This window comes from Prionailurus bengalensis, chromosome A2, assembly GCF_016509475.1.
Source record: "Prionailurus bengalensis isolate Pbe53 chromosome A2, Fcat_Pben_1.1_paternal_pri, whole genome shotgun sequence".
NCBI classification, from domain to species: domain Eukaryota; kingdom Metazoa; phylum Chordata; class Mammalia; order Carnivora; family Felidae; genus Prionailurus; species Prionailurus bengalensis.
In genome coordinates, this window is record NC_057348.1 from 52,184,503 (window position 1) to 52,203,012 (window position 18,510).

General features: G+C 46.5%; 1 protein-coding gene across 2 annotated transcripts in view; it reads left to right on the forward strand.

The window, feature by feature from the left end:
- Nucleotides 1-932: 932 nt before the first annotated feature.
- The window catches only part of SLC6A11 (solute carrier family 6 member 11), a 132,708-nt gene continuing 115,130 nt past the window's right edge, over nucleotides 933-18,510 (forward strand). The window contains exons 1-4 of one of the 2 annotated variants that reach the window (XM_043588127.1): nucleotides 933-1,238; nucleotides 4,206-4,340; nucleotides 4,457-4,597; nucleotides 7,878-7,968. In XM_043588127.1, coding sequence (XP_043444062.1) covers nucleotides 980-1,238; nucleotides 4,206-4,340; nucleotides 4,457-4,597; nucleotides 7,878-7,968 — 626 coding nt within the window. In that variant the 5' untranslated portion in view covers nucleotides 933-979. The remainder of the gene's footprint in view (nucleotides 1,239-4,205; nucleotides 4,341-4,456; nucleotides 4,598-7,877; nucleotides 7,969-18,510) is intronic. The other variant, XM_043588126.1, reaches the window with a different exon arrangement.

Here is an 18,510-nt window from a genome sequence, read left to right on the forward strand (position 1 = left end):
CACCTTAAGAAAGGCATTGTTGGTATTTCCTTTTGCAGATCAGGAAATTCAGGCACAGAGGTCAGATGACTTCACACAGCTCAGACAGGTGGAGTGTGAGATTCAACTTGTGTTTGCCTGTCATCAGACAGATGCCCTTAACTGCCACACTGTCCTGCCTCCTTGTGTTTAGAACAGTGAGCACGAGGATGAACAAGACATGAAGGTGTACCCATCCTATGGGAGCTCACAAACCTTGAGAAGTGGGAAGAAATTGAGTTCATTTACTCCCTGTTACGTTCAGGTGTGGTCTCCGGACCAGCAGCATCCACAGCACTTGGGTGCTTGCTAGAAACGCAGAAGCTCCAGCCCAGCTCAACCCCCTGGATCAGGATCTGCAGGGACCTGCAGGTGCTTGGTGTGCACCTTAAAGTTGGAAATGCCTGGTCTAGAGCCCACTTCTCTTATTAGAGATGGGCAACCGAGGCCCAAGCTGTTGGAGATTACAGTGAGTGGTGGAATTTGGGGGTTTGGCGTCAGCAGCCCAACCTAGGCCTGAATGGGCGCTTCCACTCTTGCGCTGAGGCCAGTAGGAAGGTGAACAGGAAGGGCGCGCAAGGTGCTCGGCGCGCGCAAGGTGCTCGGCGCGCGCAAGGTGCTCGGCGCGCGCAAGGTGCTCGGCGCGCGCAAGGTGCTCGGCGCGCGCAAGGTGCTCGGCGCGCGCAAGGTGCTCGGCGCGCGCAAGGTGCTCGGCGCGCGCAAGGTGCTCGGCGCGCGCAAGGTGCTCGCGGGCTCCCGGGCCCTGCCGGGCTGAGGCGGCGTGGGCGCCCTGAGGGCCGGGCCGCCGCGCCGCGTCCCGGTCCCCGCGCTGGCCCGGCCCGGCCCCTCAGCTCCACCCCCTGCCTCCCCCCCTCCCGCCCGCTCGCGCCTCCTGAAAAGCCAGCCCGCCCGGGGCGGCGGCGCAGAGCCGGGCCCGGCGCACGAGGCAGCCAGCGCGGCCATGACGGCGGAGAAGGCGCTGCCTCTGGGCAATGGGAAGGCTGCCGAGGAGGCGCGGGAGTCTGAGGCGCTGGGAGGCGGCGGCGGCTGCAGCGGGGGCGCGGCGCCCGCGCGCGACCCGCGCGACAAGCGCGACAAGGCGGTCCACGAGCGCGGCCACTGGAACAACAAGGTGGAGTTCGTGCTGAGCGTGGCTGGGGAGATCATCGGGCTGGGGAACGTGTGGCGCTTCCCTTACCTGTGCTACAAGAACGGAGGAGGTGAGGCGGCGCGCGCGCGGCGTGAGCGGGAACGAGGAGGGGAAAGCGGCCCGGTGGGGGCGGGGAGCAAGGGGGTGAGCGAGTGACCCCTCCCGCGCCTGCGTGTAGCGGGACCCTCGTGGGGAGTGCCTGCCTTGGGCCACCTGGCGCGTGAGCTCTCCCGGGGCTAGGCTCGCCTGTCCCAGGGCGCATGTGCACGTTTCTTCGCACCTGAATGTGCCGCCTGCCAGCACGCGAGGACGTGGTCGCCAGGTGTGTTCTGAACCAGCGTCGGGTGGAGGCCCATGCTGGGAGCCCTTCCTTGCTTTTGAGACGTGCCTTAGCGTCTGGGGCAGGAGACAACCCCTTGGAGCCTCAGCTTTCCCAACTGGAAACCAGTGTGAAGGAAAAGGACTCGGATCCGTGTAGGCTGGGGTTCTGAGCACTTAGTGAAATGCCAGACTCAGCTTTCCCTCCATCATCTCATTTCATCCTTAAAGTCATCTCTGCAGGCAGTGGCAAACCCATGTTGCAGATGAGGATGCAAAGGGTCAGAGAAGTAACCCCATAAAGAGATAAAGATGGGATTCTGACACCAAGGCCTTGTTTTAAATTGGGATTGGACTGACAACAGGGAGGACTTTTGGGCGAGGTGTTGATGTTCGATTGCCCGCCCCGTCTTTCATTTGCCCTTAAGGCCTTTACTAGGTCCTCTTTTCGGTCCTATCTGGCGGAAGCACTGGCACCAAGCGGTTTCTTTCACCGGTGTCAGAGACACGGACAAAGAGCAACGACACGGATTTAATATTTAGGAGATGCTTCGAGAGTGTGGAGTGGGGGACAGGGAGAGGAAGGTGATGAGAGAGTTGTGCCTAGTGGCTTGTCTGAGTCAGTTTGGTGGAGATTCTGCAGTGAATCCTCAAATCTTTCAGCTGAAGGACTTTAGGAGCCTCCACCTGTCCTATCAGCAGGACAGATGGTAGGTGTGTGGCAAGGGACCTTGTGAAACCTTCGTGGGTGGCACAGTTTCTCCCAGGAAAAGCTTGTGTCCATGTATTCCTCCCTCTTTGCTGTGCCCCTGCCCCTCTAGCAGATTCCCAAGACCCCAGTGGAGGTGGCTCAGAAGTTGGCTGGCAGGGACCACACTGTTAGGCCGCTCGGAGTAGGACTTCCTGTTCGAGCAGCTGCAGGGAGAGCGAGAAGGGTACTGCTTGGCCCAGGCCCTTTCTTTGGAGACATTCATCCTGAAAGCCCAGGCTGCTCCAAGCCTGCTCTGCACTGGTAATGAAGTGGCCGCCGGTGTTGGTGGCTTGGCACTGGGGACAGAGGGAGTGGACTTGGAGACCCGGAACGTGCCCTGTGGCCTCAGCTGAGTTCTGCCTTTGCAGATTCAGCCTTTATTAGCTGCCATGTCTTCTTAGAAACCTGTGGAAACCCTGTTTAGGGTAGTCCCAGGCAAAAATCGTTTTAGCATCTTTTTTTTTTTTTTAATACAGGAAATTGTTATACCAAAACAATGCATTCCTAAAAGGAGGAGACAGAGTAAATTGGGTTAATTACAAATTCTGCACAGATTAAAAGAAAAAAAAGTTGCAGTGAGTAAAATTTAAAAATTAGTAGGTTTTTTTTTTTTTTAACTCGCCAAGAGTCCCCATTGGGCGCACAAATATCCTGATTTAATTGAGGTAGTTATCTTGAGTACTAGCTTTGCGAATACATGGGTTAGAAGTCTTTCAGAAAGTGCTGTTAGGTTCTAGAGGGTTCAGAGCATATTAGCGAACCTGTTGTAGCTTCTTCTAATCACTTAGATTTATATTCAGCAAACAGACTGTCTTGTTCCTTTCACACACTTTTTGCCTTCTGCTATAGCTGGGGTATCTGATTATCCACTGCTTGCCTTTAAAAAAAAATCTATACAATTCTATTCATAGATCCCAGCACTAGTTTAAAGGATTTCTTTCCCAATGTGAAACTAAGAAAACGAAAACAGCAACAACAACAAAACAGTATCTTGCCCCAAAAAGCTTTTCAAAGACGCTTTCAAAATTTGATGGATGTGGTCCTACTATCAGGTTTGATCAAAATTGTTGCTATTAGTTCTAAGGCTGAAGAGACTTCATTTAGCAAAAAGCAATTTCAGTTAAAGCCTTCATTTGTTAGATTAGATCGTGAGGAATAGCATGTGTTTCCAAGCTTTGTTATTAAACAGGTGAGAGGGAATGAGGGATTTGGAAAATCCTTTTCTGGTTATAGTAGCTCATGCTCACCTGAGTTATTTCATTTGTTTCAAAGAAAGGCCCAGGCAGTGGGTATTGTGTACCAGGATAGGAGCACTAAAGTTTATGGCGGTCTTTCTCAGATTGATTCAGAGTCAGCCTTCTGGGGAGATAGATACTTGTTGCAAACCCCTTATAAGTCAACTCCATAGCTGGGTCTCATGTACTGGGGCGCCATATTGCTAATAGCACATCTCCTTGAGAATGCTTTTCTTAATGAAAAGTATTTTCTTTCTTTTTGCAGATCACTGCCAAAGTAAATAGGAGGAAGGGGTCCCCTTCACCTAGCCTGTTGAGGTTACTTTAGGATAAAAAAGAAGAATGTAATGTTCAGGGAGAGAATGGATTTAACCTAAAGAGTGCTAGAGAGTGAAATATATACATTATAGAATTAAGCAAAGAGAACACTTCCTTTTTACATTATCATCTTAGATGCACAACATTTCTGTGAGATGAGTGGTACGGATGTTAAATATTAAAAGCCCTATTTTACATATGAACAAGTTGAGGCTGGGAGATGTGAGGTAGATGTGCAGAGAGCACAAACCCAGGGCCATGTTTTCTGACTGTGGTCGTCAAGGTGTGAACTTGACCTCAAGCTCAGCGAACATTATGTCTTGCACGTCGTAGGTGATTATTAAAGATTTCTTGTGCTGAATTCGAAATAGTAGAGGCAATTTTAACCTCATTCCCTTACTTTGCATCCTTGTAGGGGCGTTCCTGATTCCCTATGTGGTGTTTTTTATTTGCTGTGGAATTCCTGTTTTTTTCTTGGAAACAGCTCTGGGACAGTTCACGAGTGAAGGTGGCATTACATGTTGGAGGAAAGTTTGCCCTTTGTTTGAAGGTAAGCACTGAGTTCAAGAATGAAATGGTGCCTGGGTGATGTCAGGCTGTGAAAGGCAGCTGAGACTGTTTTAACAAGGTGGTAAGAGACCCACATCACTCCCTTTGTTCTTTCAGGCATTGGCTATGCAACACAGGTGATCGAGGCCCATCTAAACGTGTACTACATCATTATCCTGGCATGGGCCATTTTCTACCTGAGCAACTGCTTCACCACCGAGCTCCCCTGGGCTACCTGTGGGCATGAGTGGAACACAGGTATGGTCCCCAGGGAGGGTCTCTCTGCAGGTCCTGCTGGGGGACCAGGGATTGGGGGTATGCCCTTGTCCTGGACATCAATCCTGGCCTCTTGACATGAGTCTAGATTCCACTGAAACTGGAGATCCGTTCTGTGCTGGGTCTGGTTGCCCTGGCTCAGTAATTGGCATGGGTAGAAGAATGGTGATGTTCTTTCCTCGCTTTGCTGAATACAGAGACTGAGCCCTTTGTGGACAGAGAGGGGTTCAGGCTCTAGTTCCAGCCGGGCCCCTCTGGGTGTCAGATTTTCCTCTGTAAAATGAACGGGTTAGGCTAGATCAAGGGTTGCAAACCATGGGTGTGTAGACCAGTTAGGCTTTAACTCAGTGATCAGTGAATTTCAAAAATGTGTTTGGTTGCCAAAATTTAAAAACCAGAAGACCTCACATGAAAATCCAGATTTCCCGCTTCTCTTGAAAAAAATAAATAAAAGATCTGGCAATAGCAGACCCACATTCTCACAGTCTTGCTTGACAGCAGCTGGGGCTGATAAGCAGTTGTCTTTGGATAAGGCATCTGTCCACAAGTTGGCCACAGTCTCCACTCAGCTCACAATGCTTATTTACTTTCCCAATCTAACCCAGGTAGAAATTTGAATGTACCATTCTCCCACTTCCTTGAATGGATAACTCTTTAGATTACTTTGGATTCTAATGTGCTGTTTGCTTTTCAGTTTGTCCATCCTATCAAGATGGTGTCTTAAAATCTAGGGAAAGCAACAACATATTTATTCCCTATCTGTGATGGCTGTGCTCAGAGCAGACATCACTAATTGACTGTAGAACTCTATCCTTTTGAGCCTAGTCTTGGCCTCAGAACCCTTCTCAGCAGTGCTCCAGGCAGCCACTGCCTTTTGACTGGAATGAACACACATGTTTTAAGCTGTTCACCATCTGTGTTATAACCTGTGGTTAGGTTATCCCTGGAAGGGTCGTTTCATCCTGCAGGCTGAAGTATGGTAAGATTGGGTGGGATGTTGGTTGTCAGCATAAGGAACAGGGAGTAGGGAGTAGTAGGTCTAGAAAGTGCTGTGATGTCACTTCCAGTGTTGTGGTGACTGCCCTGCTCCCACTGTTGGATTGTGTGGAGGTCTCACTATCTCTCTTTAGGGCACTGGTTCCTAACCTTTCTTTGGCTGGGGACTTCATAGAGATGTTTATCAAATTAAAATTCAAGGATATATTCTTGGAGGCCTGCAAGTCCTCCATGATAATTTAACTGTGTGTGTTTATTTTGAGGGCACTCTAAAAATACGCACATGTTCTAGATTATCTGCACAACCACCTTCCACCGAGGACAGTCAGGAGACTTCAGTGCCCAGCGTTGTGCGTGTTTACAGTTTAAGATGGGTTCTTGATAAGTAGGATGATGGTGGCCAATGGAGGAGAGCACAGAGATTTAATTTGTAAATGGTGCTTTGGTATTCATCAAAGTCCAGTTAGGAATGCCACAACCTGTAAGAATGAAGATATTGCGCAAGTGTGACCAGAGGAAAATGATAGTAGAATTGCTTCTCAAGTAGCCAGTGGAAGAATAGGCAAGCTGAACTCCACAGACCCTGCCTCCTCCCTTTGGCTCCACTCTCCTGTCAGGAAATCCATTTAATTTCACAAAATGGCATTGTCCTACACATACATTTTATGCTATCAGTTTGAATTGTGTTCCGTAGTTGGTATTTAATGTATAAATTTAATTCTGGTTTTATAGTCGTATGAGTACTATAATCACAAGGACTTTATAACTCATTTATTTGTACACAGGTGTCATTTTAATAAAAATACCTTGTCAATGTTGGATGTCTGAGAAATTTGTTTACTCTAGGGAGAAAAAAAAGAGACGCACTGTTTTAGAGACTGATCAAAACTAAGGGCTCCCTTCCCTGGAAAAAAGCATGAGGTTCCTATAATCTCAGGTTTTCAGACTCCTTTCAGGATGTCATGGCCCCACAGCCCCCCCCCCCCCCCGGCTTTCAGAATGTGGTTAGTCCTTGCCAGGAGGAGCAGGAAGGAGGCAGACGATTGGGGGACTTTTCCCCAGCAGACAGCAAACCTTTCTCCCACTGGTTTGCAGCCCCCTTTCTCTCCTAGCATGTGAACACTTGTGTTGTGTAAAAACGTCATGTGTGAGAGGTACTTCCTGCTCCAGAGGCTACAGATGTAGTTGGAGGGTTTGTACCCATGCGAGGAGAGAGCAGTGCCAGAGCGAAGCAGACCACTGACTCCGTGCTGGGTGCAGGGGCTCCAGAGTGAACAGTGCAGCTGCCCTCGGGGAGTTCACAGTCTGGCGCAGAGCTCTGTAAACAGGGGTGCTGTAAAGAGGTGCAGGTCCTGTGGTGGGAAACAGACCTGGGTGATAATCACGAGATGGGGCACTGGCTGGGGTGGACTCCCAGTTCTGTCCCTAACTGACTTTATAGAGGAGGGAGTGGGTAGGGATATGGGTCCCTTGACTGTTCCTGAACCTTAGATTCTCCTCTTCAAAATTGAAGGGAGTTGGAGAAGGTGGTTCCTTGGAGGGTCTTTACATTCTGCTTTTCTTAGAATTCAGGGGAGGGAGATAGATGAAGTCTCCCTGGAGGAGGGGGTCAATCTGGGCCTTTAAGATCGAACAGTTGGATATTTTTACTGGAAATTCAACTCCCCCTTGGTCATCAAGTTTCATGAAATGAGACATTCAATAAATCCTTTCTTGGATTGACCAATCAAGTAAGGGAATGAGGAAGAAAGCAGAAATTCTTTACACCTACAGGCTCACGCCATTTCGTCCAGTTCCCACATCTTTATGAGGCAGTTGCGATATTAGTGTCTTCCTACGTGAAGGAAAACGGAGTCTCAAATGCATTACCGTCGTAGGGACACTGTGACTGACTCACTCTTTTAGACCCTCCACCCCTGCTGAGGCCACTGGGCAGGACAGATAAATGCCATGGAGAGGGCTTCTGTAGGGAAGTGGAAAAAAGGAAAGGAAATTCGGAACTGTGCAGGAGGAGAGTTTGATAGGGCATTTGGAGTGGAAGTGAGAGAAGGTGTCGTGCCCCCAAACCTTTCCCTCCTGTTCTAATCAGACCAGACCTCTCATTTAAACTGTAAGTGATCGATTTTCCTCCTCGGTGTTCTCTGAGGCATGTTTGCTTAGAGCGGCTAGTTAAAACCACCTGGTTGCACCATCAGCTTTGAATGTTTCCCAAGGTCCAGCCCTTGCAGAGGTTAATCTTCTCTTTCTTGTCTTGTTTCCACTGTAGAGAATTGTGTGGAGTTCCAGAAACTGAACGTGAGCAACCACAGTCATGTGTCCCTGCAGAACGCCACCTCTCCCGTCATGGAGTTTTGGGAGTAAGTGGAAAGTGACTCGTGTCCCTTGGCCTGTGGGGCCTCTGTCCTGGTTCTGCTGAGTTAACATTGCCCCCACCCTTGGAAAAAGTCTGACCCTTTCTTTCTCTGGCTTCGCACTTCCTGGTTTCTGGGGACGTTTGACTGCTTTGGAAGCCAGTGCGGAGATTTTACACATTTCCTAAAGGAGCAGCTGAGAGGAATGTTTTCTTGTTCTTTGATGGCATGTCAGCATGCCTGGTTGCTTATTAGGGCAGGAAATGCTTGCTAAAAATGATAGTTTAAAAAAAAGGGTTTTTAACAAAAGAGGAGACATAGCATGTTTGCTATAAGCTAAGTCAGAAATGTATTTAGCCTGGAAAGCAGAAGTCTCCAGGGCAGAGAGGGCAGGTTAGCTTTCCTTCAGTACCTGAAGTGTCATGTGCAAAGGAAACAGGTGAACTTGAATGGTTAGAGGTTCTAAAGAGGCAAGTTTAAATGTGCTTAAGGGAGAGGTTAGTTTCATAGCACGGTCTGCAAGTACTTCTGAAGGTTGTGATCACCCAACCCTGAAAGTGTTTACCTGGTGGAGGGTCACTAAGCATTGTTGGGGAGGTGTCTGAACCCACCGACATTACAGGCAGTAATTGTGTGAATGGGCATTTCCCCCGAGGTGGGCATTCTTCCTTAACATCCCAAAGGGGTCTGTGACCTGGCAGTTACAGGGCTGCCACGTATGGTTATAGAAGTCGTGCACTGCACAACTCTAGGGGGCCTCATTCATATTGTGAAATGTGTGCTCCAGAATTGTACAGTGCCAACCTGCATAACAGTACACAGAGGCCCTGACTTGGGGTCTTCTGAGGTAGAAGGATCACCTTGTTTTGGGTATTGAAGAGATGTTTCCTCTGTGGGTCAGAGGTTGGGCTAAATGTTTTCTGAGACTATTCAATCTGAAAAAAGTATGGCTCTGTTCAAGAACATTGCCTACCCTAATGCTGATTATAAGTAGGGTAGAGGGGCAGTGGTTTTATGAGTCATTTTAATTCTCTTCCCAGATACCATTCATCTCCTTACCTCTCTAGAGGTCATGATGCTGAATTTAGACTTATCATTCTCATGTTTATAGTTGGTGTGTGTGTGTCATACATATATATACACATTCTATATCAATATGTAATTATAAACTTTAATAAGCTTTTATTATAAAAATTATAAAGCTTTATATAAAATTATAAAATTATAAAAATGTATAAGCTTTATATAAAATTATATATAAACTATTTGTATGTCAGCTATATATATGCTATATATACATCTCCCAAATAGTACCTAGATCTTTGTGGCATACTTAAAAGTTTTTTATTGATGGTATCCATTACTTTTCTTACAACTTTGTTCTTTGCTCAGTTTTGGTTTTGAGATGTTCCCCTGTTGATACATGCAGCTTTGGTTCATTTATTTTTTCCTGCTGTATAGTATTTCAATGTATAAAAAGACTACATTGTATTTAGCCAGCTCCTCTTGATGGGCATTTAGACTTTCTCTAGTTTCCCAGTGTTACTAAGAACACTGAATAAATGTCTTGCCCATGCTTCCCTGTGTGCGTGAAGGAAGGTTTCCTGGCCTGTACCTAAGAGTGGGATTGCTAATGGTAGTGTGCATGTTTATTATCGGTTTTATCAGATAACGTCCAATTGCTTTCTGAAAGGATTGTTCTAATTTACTTTCCAAACAGTAGTGTATGAGAATTCTACTGTTCCATATTCTAGACAGCATTTGGTCTGGTTAATTTTTAAGTTTTGCATCCGACTGTTCTAAATTTGCATTCCTCTAATGACTTGCGAGGTTGAGCACATTTCATGTGTTTTTCCCTATTTGGGTTCCTCATCTGTGAACTTCCCGTTCGTATTCTTTTCTCTTTGGATTGTGTGTCTTTCCTCATGGGTAGGAATTCTTGACACATTCTAGATATTAGTATCTTGACACATTCTAGATATAAATATGCTGCAAATTGCCTTCCCTAGTGTGTGGCTTTTCTTATTTATTTATGGCATTTGGAGTTTTAACTTTATTGAAGTCAAATTTGCCAGTCTGTTCTTTTTGGTTTGCACAGTTGGTATCTTATTTAAGATGTATTTCCCTACCCAAAGTTGGGGGAAAAATCTTTTATATGTTCTTCTAAAAGTTTTAAAGTTTTGGGGTGCCTGGGTAGCTCACTCGGTTAAGCATCCGACTTCAGCTCAGGTCATGATGTCGCAGTCCGTGAGTTTGAACCCCGCATCAGGCTCTGTGCTGACAGCTCAATGCCTGGAGCTTGCTTCAGATTCTGTGTCTCCCTCTCTCTGCCCCTCCCCCGCTCACTCTGTCTCTTAAAAATGAATAAATGTTGGGGCGCCTGGGTGGCACAGTCGGTTAAGCGTCTGACTTCAGCCAGGTCACGATCTTGCGGTCTGTGAGTTCGAGCCCCGTATCGGGCTCTGGCTGATGGCTCAGAGCCTGGAGCCTGTTTCTGATTCTGTGTCTCCCTCTCTCTCTGCCCTTCCCCCGTTCATGCTTTGTCTCTCTCTGTCCCAAAAATAAATAAACGTTGAAAAAAAAATGAATAAATGTTAAAAATTTTAAAGTTTTAAAGTTTTGTGTTTTCATATTTAAGAATATAATCTACTTGGAATTTTATTTTTGTACATGGCATGGTGTAGGAGTTCAGGGCTGTTGTTTTTTAATACAAATTATCAAATTTTCCAGCCATATTTACTGAATTATTCATCTTTTTCCTATGATTTATAATGCTATCTTCCATACATAGTTATCTTAAAAATACAGGTCTGCTTTGGGGCTCTTGTTCTGTTCCATTTGTCTCTCTAGCTAATTGTGTGTTAATACTACACCCACATTTTTATTGTAAGCCTGGAGCTGGTAAGACATGTGGGGACTTGTCTTTGTTCTTTTCCAAAATTGCCTACCAAATGAATTTTAGACCCAGTTTGTCAGGTTAAACAACAATAAAGAACAAAATAACTTCGTGGGGATTTTGGTAGGAAGTATATTGAATGATTAGGTTAATTAGAAGAAAATTGATATCTTTGTGTCTGAGCCTCTCTGTCCATGAACATGGTATAGCCCTCCATTTATTTAGGTTTTTTTTTAAATTCCTGATACAATAGTGTTACTTAAATGTCTACAAAGTAGTGGCATTAGAATACCTGATTAGAAATTCAGGTTCTCCATTCCTCCCCAGACCTACTGAGTCATAGTGTCAAATACAGCATATGTAAGACATGTGCTAGAGAGAGGATTGCTGTGGTAGGTGGACTGGTGTGGCCTTTCCCAGCCCCACTGGGCTATGATTTCCCAGAGGCATATTACAGAGACTTATTTGTGACCTGCATATTTTGAGGGTCTGTAAAACAGGGTCTCTTTGCTCCCTTAGAGAATCGATCCTGAAACCCCACAATGGAGAAGATCTCTGTGTAACTTACATTGTTTCTCACCATTTATTTCCTTTGTGTCATATATAGAAAACCTCAAATCATTTTTTTGTGTGTGAAATGTGTTTGTTTATTGTCTGTATTCACCAAAAGGTAGTCCTGAAGGAACACCTTGTCTGGCTTTACTTACTACTGCTGGTCTGTGGAAGATCCCCAAGGAATATTTACAGAATGCATAGATGCATGCGAGGAAGACAAGCAGGCAATATTTTCTTGGAAATACTACACGAAAACTCAGAGTGGGTTCTGGCAAGAATTCATCCTGTCACTAAGGTCCCTGGCCAACAGCATCGATTGCTTCCTGGATCCCTTTGCACTATCCATATCATCAACTTATTTGGACACAAAGTGGTGGGAGGAGACAGCTAATCTGCATCCTCGTGTGTAACTGAACCTTGTGGCCTACCGCGTGGCCATTCTAGATGAAAGTCCATGGGAGAATGAACCCATGGTTCTAGTTTTCTATTAGATTGCATCTGTATCATCTGTGCAGTGTTGAATTCTACATCCTAAAAGTACTCAGATACCTGTGTGACAATCACCTTTTCATAACATGCTTTTGTCAGACAGTTCTTTTATGTACGTATGTATTTATTTTTAATTTTTTAAATGTTCATTTATTTTTGAGAGAGATAGCATGAGCAGGGGAGGGGCAGAGAGAGAGGGAGACACAGAATCGGAAGCAGGATCCAACCTCTGAGCTGTTAGCACAGAGCCTGATGCGAGGCTTGAACTCACGAGCTGTGAGATCATGATCTGAGCCGAAATTGGACACATAACCAACTGAGCCACCCAGGCGCCCCTGTCAGGTGGTTCTAATTCATCTCTTCCCAGAGATGAGCTTGGAAAGGAGACTCTGTGAGATGTTCACAACATCCTATGAAAAGCCACTGGGGCCACATGCATTTGAGAAGTGTTGAAAACTGTGCCCTTTGGCAAGAACATCTGTTGTCTTTGATTAACTCAAATTGCCAAATGTATTTTCCTGTGGAATCATTTGGAGTCGTTCCTTTCTACCCCCACCCTACCCCCACTCCCTGAATGCTAGCCGTCCATGCAGCACAATTTGACACATACTTTGCTGGGAGGGAGTTCTTCCTTAAATTCAGCTGACAGTTGACTTCTGGGGCTTTGGATGGAGCATGTCTAATTCCTTGCCAGTGTGACAGCTCTTCAAGTATTGTATCAAGTTTCCTCAGAAGCGTTTCTTCTTTGGTTCTTTGTCCTGTTTCCCTGTGTGGCTGGCTCACGGGTGCCCCACCTCAGGGTGCTCCTGGTACCTTTCCTTACTGCCTCTGACCTCATTCAGGCCCACACACTGCTTGGTCCAAATAGACTGCCTTGGCTGCCTGCTCGTTCACTCATTCCATAAATGTGTGAGTTCCTGGTATTCATAGGAAGGACACTGCACGTTTGGAGGAGGCAGAAATGTGGGATGCAACTCTAGCCCTCTAGAAGCGGAGGTGAGACAAGCCCCTAAACGGCCATAAAATCAGGTACAAGGTGTTACTTCCCTGCACATGACTGGCCATAGCTTCACTTTGACCTTGGGCACCTGGCCCAACCCACCCCCTGTCTTACAGGTTCATTTCCCTTTTCAGGGTACAAGTTATTGGCTTAGCCAGTGAGAAAAGGTTGGGCCCTGGGTCAGTCTTGGACTGTGGCTCAAGCAAGGGGCCTATGGGGCAGGGGCAATTTGTCTTTCTCATGTCAAATTTCAAAATTAGGCCGTTCTGGTTTTCTTAGTAACTCATTATGCTTCTGGCATCTGAGCATTTATCTAAATATGTTTGCAGTCCTAAATTTTAAGCCTGTATCCTCTGCTGGGATTGAGTACTGCCAAGAGTGTAACCACCGTCGTGGCATCAGGTGGGCTTTGGTCTGTCCTCACATCAGGCCTTGGATTCCATTAGTCCACGTGTCTCCAGCAAGTCCATATTTGCTGTGTGTACAATTAAAATCACTTTTTCGTGGTGTCCATTCGACTAGCACTTGTTGAGCACATACTGTGTGCTGGGCCTGAATTAAGCTCTAAGGGTTTTCAGTTCTGTATCTTTGTTCAGAAGGATGTGGTCTTATCTTTCTGGTGTATCTTCACTGGACAAGGTTTTAAAATTTCATTATTTCTAAATCATGTGGCCACTTGATTTTCTCTGGACACAAAATTTGGGAGGCAGGGGAGCTGGAGTGAAGCCCTGATTCCTGTGGACCCAGGGCCCAGCTCTGCCTCCCTCTCAGACTCCTTCCCCTCCACCATCACCCTCCTCCACCTGGCTTTCCTTCTGTCCTTTGTACGTACTTGACCCATGCTCAGTCACAGGTCTTTGTTGTTCCCTTTGTTTGGAAGATTCCTCACCAGATCCTTATGTGTCTGGCTCCTTCTTACCATGAAATCTTCATGCAGATGTCATTTGGGAAGCCCTCTCTGGCCATCCTAGCTATATCAGCACTCAGCCCCTCTCAACCCCATAGCTCTGTTTTATTGTCTACGTAGCCCTTACTGAAATCCCCGCATCTTTGCTTATTTTCTCCCTCACTCCATTAGAATGTAAGCCCCATGCCAGGAAGGGCTGCCCTCATTTGTTCCCTGTTCTGCCAGCACATTCTAGGTGCTTAACAAATATTAGTTGAGATGGGTGAGTGGAAGGGTGAATAAATGAACAGATGTTTCTTTAAAAAAAAAATTTTTTTTTTAACATTTATTGAGAGACAGAGACAGAGCATGAGCGGAGGATGGGTCAGGAAGAGAAGGAGATACAGAATCCCAAGCAGGTTCCAGGCTCTGAGCTGTCAGCACAGAGCCCGACGTGGGGCTCGAACTCACAAACCGCGAGATCAAGACCTGGGCGCAAGTCGGACACTTTACCGACTGAGCCGCCCAGGCACCCCTGAACAGATGTTTCTTAACTCCTCAAAGTTCATTGTCCTCATTTGTAAATTGGAAATGATCATGATAACATTCACCTGCAGGGCTGAGATGAGGATTGAATGGGTCCTCCCCTGTCTTGAGCCCGGTATAGTTTAGACCCTTTGGAAAGGACTGAGTGCAGAAAGAGAATGTTTGTGATTGACTTTCCTATTTGTGAGTTGGAAATTAGTCACATTCCCTGCTTTGCCAGCCTCTCTGGATTTCTGTTGAGGATTAAAGGGGAGAACACATACTAACTTTGATGGGGTGTAAGTGGGGTGCCCAAGTTAGCTCCTGGTACTGAGGCTTGGTGCCCCACTTCGCCCCTGCCTCTACAGGTGTGGATTCATGGCTGATCCTCATGCAGCGTCAGCCTGTGCGTCTGAAGCAGCCATAGTGCCTCCTACTGCAGGTTCAGAAATGTCCCTTCCCTAACCCAGAACCCAGCACTGCATGGCACTGTCTACTCCTGCTAGTTTGGAGTACTCCACTCCCAGTGTATTACCTCCTTGACGTGCACAGTGTAGACTTGAGCGGCAAGTTCTAGAATCCAGTTTAAGTCATCGCTTCCTCTACCAGCCCAGTGCATGACCCCGGGCAGCTTACCCTCCTAAACCTCCATCTGCTTCTCTGAAGATGGGAGGGTCATAGGACCTAACTCTCAGGGTTTTCAGGAGTGTTAGAAGAGATGAGGCCTGTATGCTTTCTGGGTCGCAAGTGTTCAATATGTGGTAGCTAATTTTTACAAGGAAGATGTCATCCACATCTTTGAAAGTCTGCGTGGATTCTTCTAAGCATTCTTAGAGAAGTCTCATCAGCCAGGTCTGTGTGCCCCTCATGGTGGACCTGGAGAACTCTCAGTGCATTTTCTTCACCTGGTTGTTCTTTTGACATTTTCTGAGAACTTACTAGGTGTTGGACACCTTATCAGTAGTCAGAAACATGAGGGGGCGGTGCTATCTGTCCCCAAAGAAGCACACAGCTTGGTGGGGGAAGCTGGAAAGTAAAGATGTGATAAAATAAAAGATTTTTTGAAATACAAAGCAACGGATATGTGTAGGATGGTTGCATTGGGCCAAGATGAGGAAGTCTGGGCTTTGGGGAAAGCTTCATGGAGTTGATGAGGCTTAGCTGTGTTTTGAAGGGTGAATAGAAGTTTATGTGTTTGCCAGCGGAGTGATTGAATAGCATGCCAGGTGGAGAAATAGCGTAAGCAAGAACCGAAGCAAGACCTGAAGCTAAATGTTGAGGCTTGTAGACTTTACCTGCCATACTACTGCATGTGGAGCCTGGGGGATGGTGGGGGCTTTGCTGAGGAAGTAGGCAGGAGCCAGAGCATCTGGTCAGTCACAAGTCTTTACTGAGTACCTACTATATGTCAGATAGCATTGTAGGTTCTGGGATACGGTATAAACAGAACAACATACTCTCCTGGTGGAGCTGGCTTTGCAGACAATCAAATACGCAGAAAGTATTAGCTTAAGTCAGGATCGTTCTGCTGAAGAAAAAGCAGGCAGGGAACAAGAGTGTCACAGGACCAAGGAGGGCCTCTTTAAGGAGGTGACATTTGAGCAGGTACCTGAGAGAAGTGAGGGAGGCAGCCATGTGGATGTGGGGGATGAGGCCTCAGGCCGAAGGAGTAGCGGGGCCTGTGACCCTACAGCGGGAGAATGTTTGAGGTGTTGGGGGAAGAGCCGGCAGCCAGCAAGGCTGGAGCCGAGTGTGAAGGACCTTGGTGCCTTTCCAAAGGGTTTGAAATCATCCCATGGGCTGCCTCCAAAGGCCCCATCCATGGAATAATAGGAGTAAGACAGATCACCCATGCTGCCAGGTGGATGCAGGAGGCAGGGCTGGGGGGACACTTTCCTGGTCCAAGTGCATGAAATTGAGTTTTCTGCCTGAGAGAGGGCATGTGGGTGGGAAGGGATGGGCAGAAACAGTGTTGTGAGGATGATGGTAATTCTGCTTGGCCAATCTGTGCCCTGAGAAAGTAAGAACACATCCCTATGATCTGTTAATGCCTCCCAGCTACTTGCTGGCATGCATCTGTGGTGGGCTTTTCCTCATGGGGGCAGGGGGGAGGCTCCAAATTGGCCTGGACTCTCTCACAGCTTTTACACGGCAGTGGAAGCCAACTTAGCAATAACTCTCAGTGCTTGGGCAGTGTGTCAGCTTTGTCCCCAAAATTCCACTTCTGGAACTTTATCCTACTTGGGTAACCATTCTAGTTATGAACAGCATGCCAATGGCAACATCGTTTGTCATCGTTGGAAAAAAAAAGGGACACATGTAAAATGTGATACTGATTAGATACATTGTGGTATCGTCGCAAGAACTGCTAACAAGGAATGAACAGAAAATGTGTTGATATGGAAAAAAATCTCTAAGGTCAAATTAAGTGGAAAAGGCACAGTGCAGAAAGTTGTATATAATACCATAATTGTAAAAATATATGTACATGCCTTGTTTTCGTAGAATATTTCCGGAACCTTACACAGGAAGCTGTTAAACGTGGTGACCCGAGAGTGGGATGGGGGCACACAGGCGTGGAGAAAGAGAGTTTTGTTTGCTTTTTATTTTTTTTTGTACTATTTGAGTTAAAAAATTAAAACCAGGAACATGATTATTTCATAATTACAAAAAATAGGAGCTGAGAGGTTACAGAATACATTGTCATTTATTATAATGATCCCCCCTGAGTGACAAATCTTAATCACAGCCCTGGTAGTGACTTACTAGTCATTATTTATTTATCGTATAAACCGTTTTTCTTAACATTATCTCATTTAATTTTTATATTAGCCCCATGAGATAGGCAGATGAAAAACAATTCTGTTTTCCCGTTGAACAAACATAATCTTGGAGAAGCTAAGGGATTGCCCAGCTCATACACCAGAACTCAAAACTCCTGGCTCTGGCTGCCCCCAGGGCAGCCCTGGTTTCTCCAGAAGGTGCTGCTCTCCGGTGGGGTTGGGAGGGGCTGCCTCCCCCTACAGATGTTTCCTGTGGACCAGAGGAATTCACCTCCTTCTCTGCTCAATCCTCACCACCAGGGAGGCTCCTGGGGGCCTGAGTTAAGGAGAGCAGGGAGGAGATCACCAGCCCCCTTACAAGGGAGCAGGCCTGGGCCGCCCTTCCTAGCTCTCAGGAGATGCACCAAAGCAAACCCAAACTGGCACTTTGTGTCCTTTTCCTTCTAATTATTTAATATTTAACTGGTTGCAGAAGTAGTGAATGTTGTAAGTGATTCAAACACAACAGCTACATAAATGAGGTACATCTGTGCATCAGATATACATAATTTATAAATATGTGTTTTAGTCCGTTTGGGCTGCTATAACAAACATACCACAGATTGGGTGGCTTCTACAACAATTTATTTCTCACAGTTCTGGAGGCTGGAGGTCCAAGATCAAGGTGCCGGTAGATCTGGTGTGTCGTGAAAGCTCATTCCTGGTTCATAGGTGGCCATCTTCTCGCTGTGCCTTCACGTGGTGGAAGGGGCAAGAGAACTCTCTGGCCACTCGTCCCGTTAGGAGGGCTCTACCCTCATGACCTAATCACCTCCCAAAGGCCCTACCTCCTAATACCATCACCCTGGGGGTTAGGGTTTAACGTATAATTTGGGGCGACACAAACTTTGAGGCTGTTGTTAACAATTCAGAATCTCTTCCTGTCAGTATTTCCCTATGCATTTAGCTCCATTCTTCTTACCTTTCTTTTTGCTCTGTGTGTTGAAGAAAAGAAATTCCCAGGTTCAGGAATTTTATTCTGTAAAGGTCAGCTCCCTTTTACAGAAGTGGGTTCTCCAGTGGACACTCGATTTCCTTACTGGAAAAGTAGTCCATGTTTTTTTGCAGAAGATGTAGGAAGCATGTTTAAGTACATAAAGGAAAAAAACAGCACACACGATAGCATTCCAATGTCCACACTGCTGAAGCTGAGAGGGGTTACGTGTCAAAGCCCACTGTTGTGGCTCCCTTGTTTCCTCTAGATCTAGCCTGGTAACCACCCTCGAAGTCAGACCCAGGCCCCCGCTTTCAAGAAGCAGCATGCAGCACCTGTCCCCCACTGACAGTGATAGAGCCCCAAGGTGACGCTCCCACTCCGCCCCCCCCCCCCAGCGGTAAGCTATCTGCCCTCAGTTGTCAGCACTGGGGTGCCCGC